Source organism: Anastrepha ludens, chromosome X, assembly GCF_028408465.1.
Source record: "Anastrepha ludens isolate Willacy chromosome X, idAnaLude1.1, whole genome shotgun sequence".
Classification (NCBI taxonomy): Eukaryota; Metazoa; Arthropoda; class Insecta; order Diptera; family Tephritidae; genus Anastrepha; species Anastrepha ludens.
In genome coordinates this window covers 61,943,233-61,962,651 of record NC_071503.1, presented here as the reverse complement: position 1 = coordinate 61,962,651, position 19,419 = coordinate 61,943,233, and the positions used below count along the sequence as shown (strand labels likewise).

General features: G+C 41.1%; 2 protein-coding genes across 2 annotated transcripts; both read right to left on the bottom strand.

The window, feature by feature from the left end:
• Window positions 1-4,952: 4,952 nt before the first annotated feature.
• LOC128870131 (uncharacterized protein K02A2.6-like) lies at window positions 4,953-9,166 on the bottom strand. The gene is made up of 4 exons (XM_054112736.1): window positions 8,935-9,166; window positions 8,602-8,799; window positions 7,911-8,527; window positions 4,953-5,114 (listed from the first exon to the last, which is right to left on the bottom strand). The coding sequence occupies exons 1-4, from the start codon at window positions 9,164-9,166 to the stop codon at window positions 4,953-4,955; spliced, it is 1,209 nt and encodes a 402-aa protein (XP_053968711.1).
• Window positions 9,167-12,506: 3,340 nt separating this feature from the next.
• LOC128870130 (uncharacterized protein K02A2.6-like) lies at window positions 12,507-15,556 on the bottom strand. The gene is made up of 2 exons (XM_054112735.1): window positions 15,364-15,556; window positions 12,507-15,289 (listed from the first exon to the last, which is right to left on the bottom strand). The coding sequence occupies exons 1-2, from the start codon at window positions 15,554-15,556 to the stop codon at window positions 12,507-12,509; spliced, it is 2,976 nt and encodes a 991-aa protein (XP_053968710.1).
• Window positions 15,557-19,419: the final 3,863 nt, after the last annotated feature.

The window sequence follows — 19,419 nt, the reverse complement described above, 5'->3', positions numbered from 1 at the left end:
GAATTCGCAGTTGGCTTCTCCACCTTTTAGGAGTCGCGGTAGGCAACTGCTTTCTTCCAGTTTAATCAAGGATTCTGATTTACATACCGTGGACGAGCTGATTACCAGGCAATTCTTTGTCAGACCGTACGTCTCTTCCTGGTTGACAAGCATCCTGTCAAAAGGGAGATTTAGTTGCTTACCTCCATAGATTCCAGCGCGAGTAACCAGGAGATTATATTTTTTAGTTGTTACTTTTGGCATTGAAAGGACGTAGAGGAGAAGTGTTCCGTTAGTCAGTACCGACGGTTGGCCATATTCGATTGCTTCTATTATATTCTGATATGGGAGCGTTTCTATTTCTGATAGAATTTGGTTAACCTCGTCCATATCCAGTAGGTTGGTGTTGACAATTCCATTCTTTGCCAACTGACATCCCCGCACCATTTCGTTTACATCCTCGCGAAGAAGAAAAATGTTGTGAAGTGCGTTTTGTCTGAGTTCCATGATTTCTGTTTCCTTTGCCACGTTATTCGTGCGGTCCACGACCTCGTCGATTTTTTCCAATACCTCCTGTGTAGCCGTGAATAGTTTCTTATTAACCCTGTACTGATGGTTGCTATTCTGAATTATCTGATTTTGACTGTGCAGGATATTGCACCAATCCGTTGCGTCAGGTGATCCTGCTATCCATTTCCACGCTGAGCCTAGCCAGTCAATAGATCGAGTATTTCTTGCTCTACCTGTGCTGCCCATTAGTTCATGAAGTCGTTCTAGCGTTTGATTGATGTAGTGCTGTGCTAATATCTGGTCCTCAATTCGGTTTGTTAGGTTTTCCATTTGCCTCAAGGTTGTAGCATATTGTTGCAGATTGATGACGTGTACCAGTTTGAATGACCCGCCAATGATCCACCCGTTTCCATTTTGGATTGTTACGATCGGAGCCTTGTAATTGAAGATGTTCAGACCGCTGATGGCATTTGCCAGCAGTGAGAATCTGCAACGCAAGATGTTAATTCTAATTTAATGTAGTTAGTAAGTTAGTAGTTGTTAGTTTCTAAGAATGTATTTCGTAAAAAGCGAAAAATGTTGTTGATAGTAGGAAGGTATTATTAGTAAGCGGAATTCTCAGGATTAGATTGAATATCATTAAACTAGTGTTACTATCCTGGTTTAGGATTTTAGCTTTTCTTGCGATATTATTTTGTTAGTGTGTTAGTGGTTTAAAGTTTACAAGTGGTTTACAAGTTATGTTCTTTTTGTATATTTAAAGATTAAAAAGAAAAATTTGTTTAAATTTACTTTATATTGTTATTACAAAAATATTCATAAATAGAAATGAAAAGGAACAAAAAATTAGGAAAAAAACAAAATGGCATTTTAAATTTTGTTTTTTTTCTTTCTTCTCCAGCCGATTATGCGGGGGAGGCATTTTAAATTTTGTTTTTTTTTCTTTCTTCTCCAGCCGATTATGCGGGGGAGGCATTTTAAATTTTTTTTTTTTTTTCTTTCTTCTCCAGCCGATTATGCGGGGGAGGCATTTTAAATTCTTGTATAGGACAGAGGGCCATATTGTTCTCGAACCAGCTACGGAGAGATCGCCAGAATCCCGTTTGGAAGTAGTGTAGCCATTTGTCAAATTCGATGGCACTACGAGCCTACTAGGGCGCGATTCATCCCACTAACAAGCCCGCTCTTGTAGTAATGACCATTTCCTTTTGTTCTGGACTAGAGGTGTTATCATTTCTCGAACCAGCTATGGAGAACCGCGTTATCCGGTTAAGGCACGATTTGTCCCACTTACAAGCCCGCTCTTGTTAGATTAACTACCCCTTAGTACCAAGTTTTCTTTCTTATTTTAGTTTATTTCAGTATAATTCTTTATTATTTTTTATTTTAATGTTTTTTTTTTGTTTGCTTTATTTTTTTTTGTTTAAGTGCTAGGATATGTATTCCTGCGTTTCACATTTTTTATGTGAGTTTTATGTATTTTCTTGCCACTTAGCGTGGTGACTGATACTTTATTGTCCTTTGCAACAATTTCTTTTTTATACACGGGTTTTTGCTTTCCCTTAATCTGCTTGTCCTTCACGTATATGACATCGTTTTCGTCATAACGCTCCGGAAGAGATCTTTTCTTATTGTGACGTTTGATCTGGTCTAGCTGCTTTTTTGTCAGCAAGGCTTTCAAATATTTATTAGTTTTTCTACTTTTTTCTAACAGCTCCTGATAGTTAGAGGATTTTGCTCGATTGAAAAATATTTCACTTGGTTTTTGGTTTATAACCGAGTGAATTGAATTATTGTATCGATCCACTGCTATGTTAACTAATTCTTTTGTCCTTAACTTTGGGTTGTCTATCTTCAGGCATCTAATTATTTCAATTAAGGTAGAGTGGAGTCTTTCTACCTGACCATTCACTTCGCTTCTTTGGGATGGTGTGCGATACAATTTTATTCCTAAAGAGTCTAACAGGTTCTGGATAATTGGACTAATTAAACCGCGCTCGTTGTCGGTCACGAGAATATCAGGTGTTGTAAAATAGTGTAGGAGTTTTATTATTTTGTCCTTAAGGTGCAAAGTGGACTTGTTACGTAAATGGAAAAGTTTCGCAAATTTTGAGAATTTGTCGATAACACTGAGGAATTTCTCCCCTTGAATTTCGAAAATGTCCAAATGGATTATCTCACAAGGACGTGATGGGATTGGTGTTTTTTGCAGCTCTGGTGCATTCGGATGCCTATCGTATTTACTGACCTTACAAGTTTCGCAGGACGAGACATATCCTTTGATTATACTGTTCATTCTGGGAAAGTAGTATTTCTCCAGGAGTTGTTTCTTATTCTCTGTGGCATTGCGGTGAGCCCTTTTATGTTCTCCCCATATTATGTCGCAAATCCTATCCCGATCCCTCAAATCTTCTACCATTGTCTGAGCTACTCGGATCTTATATTGCATAAAATTTTCTGAATATACCTTCTGGAGTAGTCCTAATTGAGCTTCTGGAATCTTAATACCATTAATTACGTTTGGTCTTAGTTTTTTCTTGAGGACGTCGATAAGCTCTGCTTCGCTAATTCCCTCTGACCCTAGGTAGTGTCGCGAGTAACCGGGATGGGGTTCCTCGAATATTTTTTCAAAGGCTTCTCAAATGTTTTTGAAAGGCTTCTTAAATATTTTATGTCAAATATTTTTGACAGTCTTATTGAATATTTTTCAAGGCTCGCCAAAGATTTTTCTGAGCCGAGCAGAAATGTCTCAAATTTTTAAATTGCATAATTTTCAGAGTACGAAAAACTAAATTTTATCGTAAAAAAAAAAAATTCAAATGGCTTAATATTGAAATTAAGCGCAAGAGTTGCACAATTTTGCAAAACTCAAAACACAATTTAAAAATTTTGCACAGAAAATTTTGCAAAAAAAAAAAAAGTTATAATGATTTGAAAAAAGATTTATAAATTCTCTAGCATTAAGTAAGAAAAATAGCTATTTCCAAAAACAGCAACGCAAATACTTCAAATTTGATTTTGAATTAAATTTTATAGTACTTTTTTGTGATTTTTCAACAATTTGAAGTTAGAAAAAAAAAGTACGCTACGCATAGTTTTTACGTGCTTGTAGTAGCTCTTCAGCAGAAAGCTTCAAATACTTCAAAAATGATTTGGATTTAAATTCAGCGTAATTACTACAAAAATGATTTTGAATTTAATTTTATAGTACTTTTTTGTAATTTTCCAACAATTTGAGGTTGGAAAAAAATTGTCAGTCAATTCAAAAACTATTTGCTGCTGTTGTAAAGACAAATAGTTCCGAAATTTCGAAAATGGCAAACGAAAAATCTGCTTAACACAATTATTTATGCTCAACAAAAATCTGCAAAAAGTTGTTGTTGCTCAACATTTCTCGAAAGTTAATTAAGAGAAAATACCAACTAGCTGTACAATTTTTTAAAAAATGATTCCTTGTTCTTATGCGTACAACTGCCGGCGGTCATTTCCTCTCTATTCGTTCCAGGTTCTGTGTAAGGCCTTGCAAGGAGTCATCTCTGTTCGTTGCTTCCACCCTATTGAGACGCTCCTCAACTTCTTTACTTTACCAAGAATGGCATTCAGAGCGCCATTCATCTCTGTGAGGGACCTCGAAATCTCGTCGGAGTTCATTTTCTTGAAAATAGAAATATATGTAGATAGAATAGATTTGTAAACTTACACAAACCAATATTTCATTGGCTTCTTGAAAAAACGGCGATACCAAATGTTTCCAAATTCAGAGTTCAGTCAATTTTTTTTTTTTTTTTCTTGATTTTTGGTATGCAAAATAAATCAATGCAATTAACTTTTCCTTTTTTTCCGAACTTGATTTCTTTTACACGAAATTTGCTGTTGAATTGGCAAATATGCACAAAAGCACGCACCCACACAGCTAAGTATTGCACTTCACAAAGGATGTTTGACTGATTTTACAAGCACCAACTGGCATTCCAACAAAGCTTAATTTTTATCCAAAAAAAAAAAACGAAAATTCTATTCAAATTTCTTGCTTCAATTCGTTTGTGGCAAACCACGTAAAATTTAGTTCAATTAGCGCTTTATGTTACAACAACTGCCGATGCCGATTTGTTGTTGACTTCGATTTTGACTCCGTTTTCGACTTTGCCATGGAAAATTTTGCTTGGACTTTACACTTTGACTGTGTTGCTTTGGCACATGTAGAAAAATTTTGTTATTATCGTTTATTGTTGTTGTTTTTTTTTTTTTTTTTTAAGTCACTTCACACCGACTGCTCGGGCGCCACTTAAGCCCTGACCGATAGGGGCTTCCAAAAAATTAAAGTTGCGGTGAACCAACTGTTCACCGATAACATAAAAAACGCGATTTCAATTGTTCACATATAATTTTTATTCCGCACTAGTTGCGGTTCTGATTCTAACTAAACTTTACAAAATATAATTCTTACCAACTAACTTCTTAACCTAAGCTAATTCGCCAACGTTGCAGTTCCCACCACTTGCTGGTATTTCGCAATCGTTGGGTTGCGCGTGTTGACCAATATGCTGGCCTTGCAATTCCCAAGCATTGGATATTGCAATTGATCGCTTGCGCGTGTGTCGCGTCAGCGAAAGTTCTTGTGTGAACTTTAATTGGAGCAATGAACTCACGTGTAGTGCAATGTGATCACAGGGTGCGACGTTGGGAAGTGTAGTGGTGTATGGCAACATAACTTATATTTTTGAATGAATATTTGAATATATTCTTTGAGAAACACTGTTAAAGTGGTTAATTTAACTTAAACTTTTTTTTTTAATATATCAAAAATCTGGCATATAAAACACTATGAAGCAAATCTGTTGAGCCGTTCATGCCCGATGCGCTTACATTGTTTTTTTTTTCTTCTTCACTCCTCTCGGGAGCATAGGGCCTCGACAATACTCAGTCTTGCGTTGGTTTCGTTAATATATTTTAATTTCTGACAGGGTTAGCCTGTCGCTACCAGTCCTGCTAGGAGTGCCATATGTGTTTCACATTTTTCTGGCCCAAGGATCGCACAGATGGTTGAGCACTTCGCTAAATTTAGTGTGTCACAACCTCTGGGATGACAGGCTAGTGCACTTACGCTAGACTACCGAGGCCGCTTACATACAAAACAGTAATTAATTTTTTATACGAGTATATATAAGTAGATGAAGAAAAAAAGTTCCATGATGGCTGTTATGTATTGAACTTATGGTGTTTATTAAGTGAAACTATATTACTGTTATATACATATGTAAGCAATGTGTGTGTAAAATGTCGTAATCCACGTGGCAATGTGTTCGGTCGGTGTCTCAATTGCTTCTGTCTTCTCTCATACATGACACCCCTTAACACCCAGAGGCGGAGTAGAATTGTGGGGCCTGTCGGTCGCGCTTCGATCTGCGCGGTTCTTCTGGTGTTGGCGATGACGAGGCGACAGGCTGTAGATTCGTTGATGGCCCTGCCGATTGAGTCTCCACGACGTGACCAGACTACTTGAATCAACTTCATCAGATGATTGTATTGTGGAATCATCCGGTGCCACCCTACTACGAAGCTGGTCCTGATGCCGTTTGATGACCCTAGAGTCGTTCAACCGAACCTCATAAGACATAGGCCCAGTCTGATTTTCCACCAGGCCCTCGATCCATCTCGGGCCAGTCAAATGATTACGAACCCATACTGGACTGCCTGAAATAAAAGGTTTAGTACTGACAGGGTCGGTGACCGTACCGTACACTATTTCGTGAGGTTGATGTTTTTCGAAATAAGTTTTTAGCTCACGATTAAGCAGTAGCTCTGCAGGCGAGCGGTTCGAGGTGGTGTATTGGTTGAACAAATATCTAGCCAGGCTGAGATCGATGTTTATGCCAGACTCTGCTTTCTTCAAAGAATTTTTGTACTTTGAAACATTCGCTCCGCCTGTCCGTTTGTGGAAGGATTGAACGGTGCAGAACGGGTGTGTCGAATTAGATTGTTCTTCATAAAGTTCTTAAACTCCTCGGATGTGAAAGCTGTTCCGTTGTCCGACACGAAGTCATCAGGTAGTCCATGCGTGGCGAATATTTGGCGTAACACCTTAATAGCGGCCGCTGAAGAAGTTTCACTATCGACGACCACTTCAAGCCACTCAGAGTAAGAGTCGATGAGTAAGAAGAATAATTTGCCTCAAAAACTACCTGCGAAATCCACGTGCAGGCGGGACCATGAACGTTTGGCGATTTTGCTGACATGAACTACATTTCTTCACAACGAGTTCGATTTCGGCATCGATGTTCGGCCACCAAACATAACATCGAGCAACGGCCTTCATTTTGACGATGCCAGGATGGGGTGCATGAAGAGTTTCCAAAATAGACTCTCGAAGAGTAGACGGGATTACAGCGCGGTTTCCTCAAACTAGACATCCTCTATTTACACTGAGTTCAGTTCGACGTCAAAAGTATTGATACAGCTTATCGGAGTGGTTGATTTTGCTGGGCCACTCCCTTAACACCCCGTTGAAAACCTCGGAGACCTCCGGATCCTTAGAAGTTTGAGAGGCAATGAGCTGGGCGCTGACAACTGGTTTTGCCGATATTTCTACCATGGGAATGTCTTCGGTCAACGTAGACTCTGCTTCAGACAGCATTGGACAACGGCTCAAAAAGGCTGCATTGCCCATTCTAAGACCAGCGCGGTGTACCAAATTTAAGTTGTTCGCGCTAAGAAAAATTGATCGACGAAGCATTGTGTTCGAAATTACGTTGGGGACCGGTTTTGTTGTGGTGAAAATTCCCAAGAGTGGACGGTGGTTGGTGACAAGGGTAAAAAATCTGCCATATAAGTAGTTGTGGAATTTCTTCTCTCCAGAGACGAGGGCGACTGCTTCCCTATCTATCTGTGCGTAATTTCGACCTGCCTTCGACAGCGTCCTTGAGTAGAATGCAATGGGTTTCTCAGACCCGTCTGCTAACCATGGGCTGAGGACTGATCCGAGTCCGTACGGCGATACGTCACAAGTGAGCACTAACGGCAAGTTCTCATTGTAATGGATAAGCACCTTCTCTGATGCAATCAGCCTCTTAAGCGTATTGAAAGCGGTTTCGTGTTGCTCTTTCCAAGTCCATCGTGCACTTTTGTCGAGCGAGCGGTGCAACGGCTCAGCGATTGTTGCTTTGTTGGGTAAAAGGCGTGATAAAAGTTGAGTAAACTCAGAAACGCTTGGAGTTGCTTCTTGTCCTTTGGCGATGGTGCTTCATAAATGGCCTTGATCTTGTCAGGTGAGGGTCGCACACCAAGATTGTCTAGTTTAAGCCCCAAAAATTCGATAGGTGGCACACGAAATTGGCACTTGTCCTTGCTCAAACGTAGTCCGGCTTCGTCGAAGCCTACAAATATTTGTTCCAGTCTGTTTGCGAGCTCATCTTCCGACTTACCATGACCACGATGTCATCAAAGTACGGCAAGACGCCAAGAATATTTTGCAAACAGTTTTCGATGCAGCTTTGGAATATACCGGACACTGATGAGATACCAAACTGCAGCCTGGTTACCTTGAATCCGCCTTTATGCGCTGACACGGTTTGCAGGAGTGACGAACGCTCATCAGCCACGAGCTGTTGGTATGCCTGTGCCAAATCAATTTTTGCATAAATCGATCCACCTTCAATCGAAGCCAAAAGCGTGCTACCGGCTGGAATTTGATGAGAGTGTGGCTTAATTGCCTTACTCAGCGTTGACTTGTAGTCGCGGCATATACGGATGGAACCATCTCTTTTTACCACGGGTACTATTGGCGTTGCCCAATCGGAGTATTCCACAGGCTCCAGAATGCCTTGACAGCATAAGCGATCGATTTCTTCTTCCACGAGGCCCTTAATGGCGAAGGGTATACGGCGTGAAAGCCGTCTCACGGGCGGAGACGCCGAATCGATTTGCAAAGACACTTTTGGTCCTGTGTAGCGAACAAGATCTGTTGAGAACAAGTGATCGCATTTCTTCAGAATGGCTTTGCTGCTGAGACCAGTTACAACCAACAAGATTAGAGCCAACACTGTTTGTGATGATTAGCGGCAAGTTATCAATTTTACGGTTGGTTGCGTTTGTAATCGCTAAGATCCAAATCACACTTGGAAAGATCTATCTTTCTGTTGGACATGATGATATTCAACGTAGATTCCGTCATGATGGTTACAGGCGACCCAGAATCGGCTTCAAAAATACATGTGCTGCTATTAATAGTAACTGAGATCGACTTCTTCTGATTGACCAAGGGCGTGATCTGATTGACATTCTCACGACGAGGTGAGTTTTCCCCCATTGAACCTGAACGAGTATTTGTTGAGTTCGATGAAGACGCTTTGTGTCAATTGACATTTGACCCACTGCGGCAGGCTCGCTGTAGATGCCCCTTGACTCTGCATGCGTTGCAAAGTGATTCACGATATGGACACTGCTTACGAGGGTGTGATCCACCACAACCATTGCGTGACAGCTGCTGGTTTCTGTTGACGGCGTTTTTTGTTCGTGTACGAAAACGATTCTCGTTCATAGCATTAACTGGTTCGCTGGGGTGCCTCATAGCCATAGCACTGATGGCTGCTGCCTCATTCGAAAGTGCACGTTCGATAACCTTTTGCACTGTTAGATCTTTTTCTGCCAGTAAGCTTTTCTGCAGTCCTTCGTCCTTCATACCACACACAAAACGGCCGCGAAGCATGCGGTCGAGCGCCGTACCGAAGTTGCAGTCCACTGCCAATGTGCGCAATGCTGCGATATAATTGCTGACAGACTCGTCCGGATATTGATCACGTTTGTGAAAATGATAATAGGCCGCGATTACGGATGGGCGTCATGAAAAATGGTTGGTTAGAATCGTCTTTATATCGGGAAGGTTCAGATTACTAACCTGCTTTGGGGACGTCAATGATGCCAAGAGGTCGTAGAGTGACGCTCCGGCCAATGTGAGGAATGTTGCCTTTTGACGACCTTCCTCTTATACTTCATTGGCCAGAAGTAACAAATCGAAACGCGCCATATACATTGACCATTTATTTGGATGATTTAAGTCAAATGGATCCAAACTCCCAACTCCAGCCATGTTGACTCGATTAACCTCTTGCAAAATAACTCGTTCAGCCTTCACAGTAAATGTGCTGCCATCAGTTGAGGAATGCGAATCACCGCTACTTTTTATTTGTTTGCCGTTACGATCCATGTGCTCTCAACGAGAGCTGAGTTGCCTGATCCAATTTTTATGACCTTAAAATATTCTTTGCGAATAAGACGACTTAACACCAGGTTATGTGAATGACAGTGCATTTTTGTATTTGCAAACGGTTCCTGCACATTCAATGTCCTTATTGTTGTGCGCCGGTAGGTTTTGTCGTTATGCTTTGTTTCACGTGACCTGCGGGCAATGTGGGCATATGTGTGTATGTTGTTTTTATTATATTATATATTACACTGTGTGACAAAAAAAAAAAAAATTAAATATACTTTTATGGAGACCTAGCACAACTTATGGCTATAGAAAAACTAAACAAAATGGTATAGGAGAAATTTCCAATACACCCCCAAAATCTCATTTTATGGCCATAAAACCGTTTTTCAGTAGGTTGATGTTTGATGTGAAGAATCACTCCTAACTTCGCCTATTTCCATCCGATTTCGAATTTGTTTTTTTTAATTCGAAAGAACAAAAACAACCCTTTTTGACAGTGTGTTGACAATTTTTCTGAAATGACAACTGACGAGACTGTAGACGGAAGTATTTGGATTTTTTTTATTTTTTCTCTATTTTTTCAACTTTGACATAATTTTTACGATATTATCCGATATTGAGGATTTTTTTTAGTACACTACTGTTATAGTAAATTTAATTTTGCGTCGAATGAGCTATATTTGACTGTAATTGAATTAAAATTAATAGAGTTGTGTGAGTTTTAAGATTAAATTTTTTTTTTTTACTAATTTGGTATGTAGGCATCGAAGCATGAAAATGATAACAAGTGTCTTTATAATATAAACACATAATATTTATTGGAGTATTGTGCAGTGCAGCATTGTACGGTATGGTACGGTGCAGTACACAACGGAACTGGTTCCAAACTTAAAATTGCATTGGAAACGGCCCTTTGGAGTTTAGTATGGTACGGTACATTTGTCATTCTCTTCATCAGTTTTGAATACTTCTCTGTAAGAAATTCGATCATCATCATTCATCTGAAGTCGTCATCAACTAAATTCCATTGTTTAAATCGAGCGAGCGTTTCAGATTGTCTTCCCGATAGAAGTAAATCACGGGAAAGATCCTGAAAATCTGAATTTGATACAATGTGTCGTTCTGAAGACTTAGAACCCGACGGAAAGTACTCTTCATCATCGGGTTTATTGTTATCAGTTTGATCATCATCAGCAATGAGTTGAACTTCCTTCAGTTCCTGCAGTTGAGTTAATCATATCGTCCAAGACTACGGGGCTCTTAACAGTTGCAACATCAGCATACTTTATGTGCTTTCGAGTTTTATAATGATGACCGTTTACGTCCGTTTTATAAAAATAACAATCATCTGGTTTATGATAAGGCTCATGATGCCACATCATCCGAGAATATTGAGAAATTCGACTTTTCTGGCAACGTTTTGATTTATGTCTCTTGAATTTCGATGAAACAAACAATAAAACTTTGACGTTTTAATAAGGTTAAATTATAATAACAAACTTCTTTTGTTAATCAATGTACAGTGTGAACTTTGGTACACTTGGGAGCTTTTCCATATTTCTATTGAAAAAAAAGTGCTATAATGTCAAATATTTCCGTAAGTTCTAACCAGTTCTGTTGTATGCAGTACAGTGTACTCTTATGTATACATATATACTCCAATAAATATTACGTATCTATAATAACGCATCAAAACACGTCCTTATTCCCATTTAGCGTAAGTTATACCTACATACCAAATTAGTAAAAAAAAAAAAAATCTTAAAACTCACACAACTCTATTAATTTTAATTCAATTACAGTCAAATATAGCTCATTCGACTCAAAATTAAATTTACTATAACAGTAGTATACTAAAAAAAATCCTCAATAACGGATAATATCGTAAAAATTATGTCAAAGTTGAAAAAATAGAGAAAAAATAAAAAAATTCCAAATACTTCCGTCTACAGTCTCGTCAGTTGTCATTTCAGAAAAATTGTCAACACACTGTCAAAAAGGCTTGTTTTTGTTCTTTCGAACTAAAAAAACAAATTCGAAATCGGATGGAAATTGGCGAAGTTAGGAGTGATTCTTCACATCAAACATCAACCTACTGAAAAACGGTTTTATGGCCATAAAACGAGATTTTGGGGGTGTATCGGAAATTTCTCCTATACCATTTTTCTTAGTTTTACTATACCTACAAGTTGTACTAGGTCTCCATAAAAGTATAAAATCACTGTCGCACAGTGTTATATATTTGTACACATCCCATCCTCGTCGCCAGTGTTATGTATTGAGCTTATGGTATTTATTAAGTGAAACTATATTACTGTGGCGGCCGCCGTAGCCGAATGGGTTGGTACGTGAATACCATTAGCAAAAACATTTTTCTAATAGCGGTCGCCCCTCGGCAGCAACGGCAAACCTCCGAGTGTATTTCTGCCATGAAAAAGCTCCTCATAAAAATATCTGCCGTTCGGAGTCTTCTTAAAACTGTAGGTCCCTCCATTTGTGGAACAACATCAAGACGCACACCACAAATAGGAAGAGGAGCTCGGCCAAACACCCAAAAAGGGTGTTCGCGCCAATTATATACAATATATATATATATTACTATCTATTATATACATATGTATGTAATGTGTGTGTAAAAATGTCGGAAACCACGTGTTAAGTATTGAACGTATGATATTTATTAAAGTGAAACTGTATAATTCTGGTATACATATGTATGTAGTGTATGTATAAAATATTGGAATCCGCGGGACAACTTGTTCGGTCGGTGTCTCAATTACGTCTGTCTTTTTCTCATACATGACACCCCTTAACACCCAGAGGCGGAGTAGAATTGTGGGGCCTGTCGCTCGCGCTTCGATCTGCGCGGTTCTTCCGGTGTTGGCGATGACGAGGCGACAGGCTGTAGATTCGTTGATGGCCCTGGCGATTGAGTCTCCACGACGTGACCAGAAGTACTTGAATCAACTTCATCAGATGATTGGATTGTGCTGGCTTCGACGTCTTCGGTTGACAGTATTTCACAGTCGCAATCTTCTGATGCCACCCGACTACGAAGCTGGTCCTGATGTCGTTTGATGACCCTAGAGTCGTTCAACCGAACCTCATAAGGTATAGGCCCAGTCTGATTTTCCACCAGGCCCTCGATCCATCTCGGGCCCGTCGAATGATTACGAACCCATACTGGACTGCCTGAAATAAAAGGTTTAGTACTGACAGGGTCGGTGACCTTACCGTAAACTATTTCGTGAGGTTGAATTTTGTCGAAATAAGTTTTCAGCTCACGATTGAACAGTAGCTCTGCAGGCGAGCGGTTCGTTGTTGAGTGCGGGGTGGTGTGTTGGTTGAACAAATATCTAGCCAGGCTGATATCGATGTTTATGCCAGGCTCTGCTTTCTTCAAATAATTTTTGGTACTTTGAACCATTCGCTCCGCCTGCCCGTTTGTAGAGGGATGGAACGGTGCAGAACGGATATGTCGAATTAGATTGTTCTTCATAAAGTTCTTAAACTCCTCAGATGTGAAAGCTGTTCCGTTGTCCGACACGAGCTCATCAGGTAGCCCATGCGTGGCGAATATTTGGCGTAACACCTTAATAGCGGCCGCTGAAGAAGTTGAATTAACGACGGCCACTTCAAGCCACTTAGAGTAGGAGTCGATGAGTATGAAGAATAATTTGCCTCGAAAAGGACCTGCGAAATCCACATGCAGGCGGGACCATGGACGTTTTGCAGATTCCCAGTGGTGCGTTGTTGTTTGGGGTTGATCGTTGCGATTTTGTTGACATGAACTGCATTTCTTCACAACGAGTTCGATTTCCGCATCGATGTTCGGCCACCAAACATAACTTCGAGCAACGGCCTTCATTTTGACGATGCCAGGATGTGGTGCATGAAGAGTTTTCAAAATAGACCCTCGAAGAGTAGACGGGATTACAGCGCGGTTTCCCCAAACTAGACATCCTCTATTTGCACTGAGTTCAGTTCGACGGCAAAAGTATTGATACAGCTTATCGGAGCGGTTGATTTTGCTGGGCCACTCCCTTAACACCCAGTTGAAAACTTTGGAGAGCTCCGGACCCTTAGAAGTTTGAGAGGCAATCAGCTGCGCGCTGACAACTGGTTTTGCCGATATTTCTACCATGAGAATGTCTTCGGTCGTCGTAGACTCTGCTTCAGACAGCATTGGACAACGGCTCAAAAAGTCTGCATTGCCCATTCTAAGACCAGCGCGGTGTACCAAATTGAAGTTGTACGCGCTGAGAAAAATTGATCGACGAAGCATTGTGTTCGAAATTACGTTGGGGACCGGTTTTGTTGTGGTGAAAATTCCCAAGAGTGGACGGTGATCGGTGACAAGCGTAAAAAATCTGCCATATAAGTAGTTGTGGAATTTCTTCACTCCAGAGACGAGGGCGACTGCTTCCCTATCTATCTGTGCGTAATTTCGTTCTGCCTTCGACAGCGTCCTTGAGTAGAATGCAATGGGTTTCTCCGACCCGTCTGCTAACCGGTGGCTGAGAACTGCTCCGAGTCCGTACGGCGATGCGTCACAAGTGAGCACTAAGGGCAAGTTCTCATTGTAATGGATAAGCACATTATCTGATGCGATCAGCCTTTTAAGCGTATTGAAAGCGGTTTCGTGTTGCTCTTTCCAAGTCCATCGAGCACTTTTGTCGAGCAAGCGGTGAAGCGGCTCAGCGATTGTTGCTTTGTTGAGTAAAAAGGCGTGATAAAAGTTGAGTAAGCCCAGAAACGCTTGGAGTTGCTTCTTGTCCTTTGGCGATGGTGCTTCATGAATGGCCTTGATCTTGTCATGTGAGGGTCGTATACCGAGATTGTCCAGTTTAAACCCCAAAAATTCGATGGATGGCACACTAAACTGGCACTTGCCCTTGCGCAAACGTAGTCCGGCCTTGTCGAAACGTACAAATATTTGTTCCAGTCTGTTTGCGAGCTCATCTTCCGATTTACCCATGACCACGATGTCATCAAAGTACGGCAAGACGCCAGGAATGTTTTGCAAAACGTTTTCGATGCAGCTTTGGAATATACCGGGTGCTGATGAGATGCCAAACTGCAGCCTGGTTACCTTGAATGCGCCTTTATGCGTTGACACGGTTTGCAGGAGTGATGAACGCTCATCAACCACGAGCTGTTGGTATGCCTGTGCCAAATCAATTTTTGCATAAATCGATCCACCTTCAATCGAAGCCAAAAGCGTGCTACCGGCTGGAATTTGATGAGAGTGTGGCTTAATTGCCTTACTCAGCGTTGACTTGTAGTCGCGGCATATACGGATGGAACCATCTCTTTTTACCACGGGTACTATTGGCGTTGCCCAATCGGAGTATTCCACAGGCTCCAGAATGCCTTGACAGCATAAGCGATCGATTTCTTCTTCCACGAGGCCCTTAATGGCGAAGGGTATACGGCGTGAAAGCCGTCTCACGGGCGGAGACGCCGAATCGATTTGCAAAGACACTTTTGGTCCTGTGTAGCGAACAAGATCTGTTGAGAACAAGTGATCGCATTTCTTCAGAATGGCTTTGCTGCTGAGACCAGTTACAACCAACAAGATTAGAGCCAACACTGTTTGTGATGATTAGCGGCAAGTTATCAATTTTACGGTTGGTTGCGTTTGTAATCGCTAAGATCCAAATCACACTTGGAAAGATCTATCTTTCTGTTGGACATGATGATATTCAACGTAGATTCCGTCATGATGGTTACAGGCGACCCAGAATCGGCTTCAAAAATACATGTGCTGCTATTAATAGTAACTGAGATCGACTTCTTCTGATTGACCAAGGGCGTGATCTGATTGACATTCTCACGACGAGGTGAGTTTTCCCCCATTGAACCTGAACGAGTATTTGTTGAGTTCGATGAAGACGCTTTGTGTCAATTGACATTTGACGCACTGCGGCAGGCTCGCTGTAGATGCCCCTTGACTCTGCATGCGTTGCAAAGTGATTCACGATATGGACACTGCTTACGAGGGTGTGATCCACCACAACCATTGCGTGACAGCTGCTGGTTTCTGTTGACGGCGTTTTTTGTTCGTGTACGAAAACGATTCTCGTTCATAGCATTAACTGGTTCGCTGGGGTGCCTCATAGCCATAGCACTGATGGCTGCTGCCTCATTCGAAAGTGCACGTTCGATAACCTTTTGCACTGTTAGATCTTTTCTGCCAGTAAGCTTTTCTGCAGTCCTTCGTCCTTCATGCCACACACAAAACGGTCGCGAAGCATGCGGTCGAGCGCCGTACCGAAGTTGCAGTCCACTGCCAATGTGCGCAATGCTGCGATGTAATTACTGACAGACTCGTCCGGATATTGATCACGTTTGTGAAAATGGTAATAGGCCGCAATTTCGGATGGACGTGGTGAAAAATGGTTGGTTAGAATCGTTTTTATATCGGGAAGATTCAGATTACTAACCTGCTTTGGTGACGCCAATGATGCCAAGAGGTCGTAGAGTGACGCTCCGGCCAATGTGAGGAATGCTGCCTTTTGACGACCTTCCTCTTGTACATCATTAGCCAGAAGGAACAAATCGAAACGCGCCATATACGTTGACCATTTATTTGGATGATTTAAATCAAATGGTTCCAAATTTCCAACTCCAGCCATGTTGACTCGTTTGACCTCTTGCAAAATAACTCGTTCAGTCTTCACAGTGAATGTGCTGCTATCAGTTGAGGAATGCGAATCACCGCTACTTTTTATTTGTTTGCCGTTACGATCCATGTGCTCTCAACGAGAGCTGACTTGCGACTTTTTTGTCTGATCCAATTTTTATGACCTCAAAATATTCTTTGCGAATAAGGCGACTTAACACAAGGTTGTGTGAATGTCAGTGCATTTTTGTATTTGCAAACGGTTCCTGCACATTCAATGTCCTTGTTGTTGTGCGCCGGTAGGTTTTGTCGTTATGCTTTGTTTCACTTTTCGAGTGACTTACGCGCAATACGTACATATAGTATATGTGTATGTTGTTTTTGTTATATTATATATTATTATGTATTATACTATTGTACACATCCCATCCTCGTCGCCAGTGTTAAGTATTGAACGTATGATATTTATTAAAGTGAAACTGTGTAATTCTGGTATACATATGTATGTAGTGTATGTATAAAATATTGGAATCCGCGGGACAACTTGTTCGGTCGGTGTCTCAATTACGTCTGTCTTTTTCTCATACATGACACCACGGGACAATGTGTTGTGTCGGTGTCTCAATTGCTTCTGTCTTCTCTCATACATAACATAGCAAATGTATGTGAGTATGTTTATATATAAGCAATGCTTATTGAGGAGGGAGGCCTTCCCAGGTGGAGAAAGGCTTCACTTCGTGTTACTAACAGGCTCCGAGAAAGAAATGATTAGCGCGCTTGGTTAAACTCGGCCAAAATCGCGTCAATGAAGGAGAAGCAGAAGAATGTTTTTGTGTGTGCGCATGTGATCCATTTAAAAAACAAAAACGAAACAATGTGGTGTTTGAAAGATATTCATGCTAAAAATTTCAAGAAAATCGGTCTGCATACGGCTTTCTAACCTGTTTAATGTTTTATCTATTGCATTTTTTAAAAAATGAGACTGTGTCTGTAAGACTTTTCAATCGTTTATTTCACATCGACTGGATGAAAGATACATAATTCAAAATCAATTATTTTTATACAATGCAAACTTGAAACTAACACTTCAGAAAATGCTGGTATTTATATGTTACTTTATATGTACAGAAGTATGTAAATATAATTAAAATTAAAATAAACTAAGAGATAAATATAGGAATAGTCAGGCACATAACGGACAGAGGAATTGTAAAGGTTTAATCACAACCACATTCATTATACATATATGTATGTAGAATTAAAGTAATTGTGTGTTACCCCTTTTTAATTACTCCTACCGATCACAGCCAACGCGTTACCGCGTTCATACAGGAAAACGTTTGTTATTTCAACTCGTTCCTTGTTATTTTAGACTAAAAGCTATCTAATTGCGAGTAACGGAGTTGCCGTATGCAACACCAAAAGAGAAATCGCAAAGTCAAAGCAACAAAATTAGCTTCTTGCAAATTCTTCTCCGAATCTTGCTCCATAGCTGTGGTTAGGTTTAAAATGAGAATTTTTCGCGAAGCGAGCAGAAACCGAAGACGAGCTCAGAGCAAATGACGTGTGTTACAATGAATATAATAGCTAGCTTCCGTCTAGTCTCTAATGGCGGAAACCACGCTGAAATTGTTAATCAACGTAAACCATTTTATATTTATACTTATATAGTTAAATCTACGTAAATACTAGTTACCTACAATTTTATTTCCATCGTCAGAGCAACTCAAAACAGAATTAAGAACAAAGCATCAATGCGCTGTCTGAACAGTGACGTGGTAGCCAAAATTGTTCGTTCCATTTAATTTTGCAGCATAGCTGATGGCCAAGATTAGGCTATGTAATAATGGTTGCCCAGAGAGTGTGCCCACTTGGACGAAAGAAGTTAAGTTCATCCTTTGTGATACCATTGCAAGAGGGGAAAAAGAGGTGAAGGAAATAAAAAACGATAAGACGAAAACGAAAGACGTGGGGAGGGTTGAGTATTTGTGGACTATTCGCGGTTGTGTTAGCCTCTTTATGCTGCTGATGAAGTTCATCAGATTTTTGATATCAAGACCTGCTATATCAGCAGGCGCAGAAAAGAAGTGAGAACCAAGATGCTTGAATCTTAGTCCCGCGAGAGCTGGGCAGCTAAGGAGCATGTGCTGAGATGATTCCACCTCATTCTCCATACAGCTGATGCAAAAAGGACTCGAAGTAATTCCGAGTCTCACGGCATGTGTACCTCGCGGATAGTGCCCCCTGAGGAGGCCCACGAAAATTGACAGATGAGATTTTATCATCTTCAGAATATCCCTCGAGGAAGCTCCATACGGGGATTGGCTAGCCATCCATTCGCCTTACGCCTTACTCGGTGGTCATCCAATCACCATGCGAAGATCACCGTACCGACGAAGATCCCTTTGTCATTCCCAAATCCCTTACATCCCGTTATTTCCTCTCCTAGCCCACCAACTAATCCAGGGTGTTATGCGACATCGTGTCCCTTGGATGGTTTGCAGCCAGGGGATTTACCAGACCGGCTGTATTTCAACGGCGCCTTCATAACACCGGGCCGCCTTAGGAAGTAACTGTGGCCTTGCCACGGCATGGGGCGCTGCCGTGGTGGACCGTTTTGAATTCCTCATTATAAAAATAGACCACTGGTCTCGCCTCGTCGACCAGGTGGTCGTACGAAAAAGATGAATACAAACAAAAATTTAAGCAAGAAAACTTCCTTTGTAGCGGGAGTAGGCTACAGTGGTCGTAATTATACTGCCAAATACATACATAACGCTCTTCATCGCGGAGGTGCCGTTGTCCACGAAGACTCGGACCACGAAAGCGTCGGGAGCAAAAACACAGCTGAGGAAGAGGCTCTTCTGCGTTCTCCGGCTGGGTCCAATGGTACTGCTTCGGATAGCAAGAACAGGCCAAGGATCAAGCCTGATAAAGAGAAGCTGAAGGCCAAAGCTCGATACAAGGCCGCGGTCAAAGTTTGGGACCGATTTGGCAGCAAGTCCAACCTGACGAAGCAATAGGAGGAACGGTTGGCTTGGGCCAGAGAGGAGATCAAAAATGGCCGGGCCTTCTACGCAGCAAAACCAAAAACAAA

Coding starts and splice junctions, on each gene's coding strand:
- LOC128870130 (XM_054112735.1), bottom strand. CDS start 15,556: ATGGGGGAAAACTCACCTCGTCGTGAGAATGTCAATCAGATCACGCCC. Junction 15,290..15,363: donor AAAGATAGATCTTTCCAAGT/GTGATTTGGATC, acceptor CATCACAAACAG/TGTTGGCTCTAATCTTGTTG.
- LOC128870131 (XM_054112736.1), bottom strand. CDS start 9,166: ATGAAGGACGAAGGACTGCAGAAAAGCTTACTGGCAGAAAAAGATCTA. Junction 8,800..8,934: donor TTGTGGTGGATCACACCCTC/GTAAGCAGTGTC, acceptor ATACTCGTTCAG/GTTCAATGGGGGAAAACTCA. Junction 5,115..7,910: donor TTGATGACATCGTGGTCATG/GTAAGTCGGAAG, acceptor CTCCAATTAAAG/TTCACACAAGAACTTTCGCT.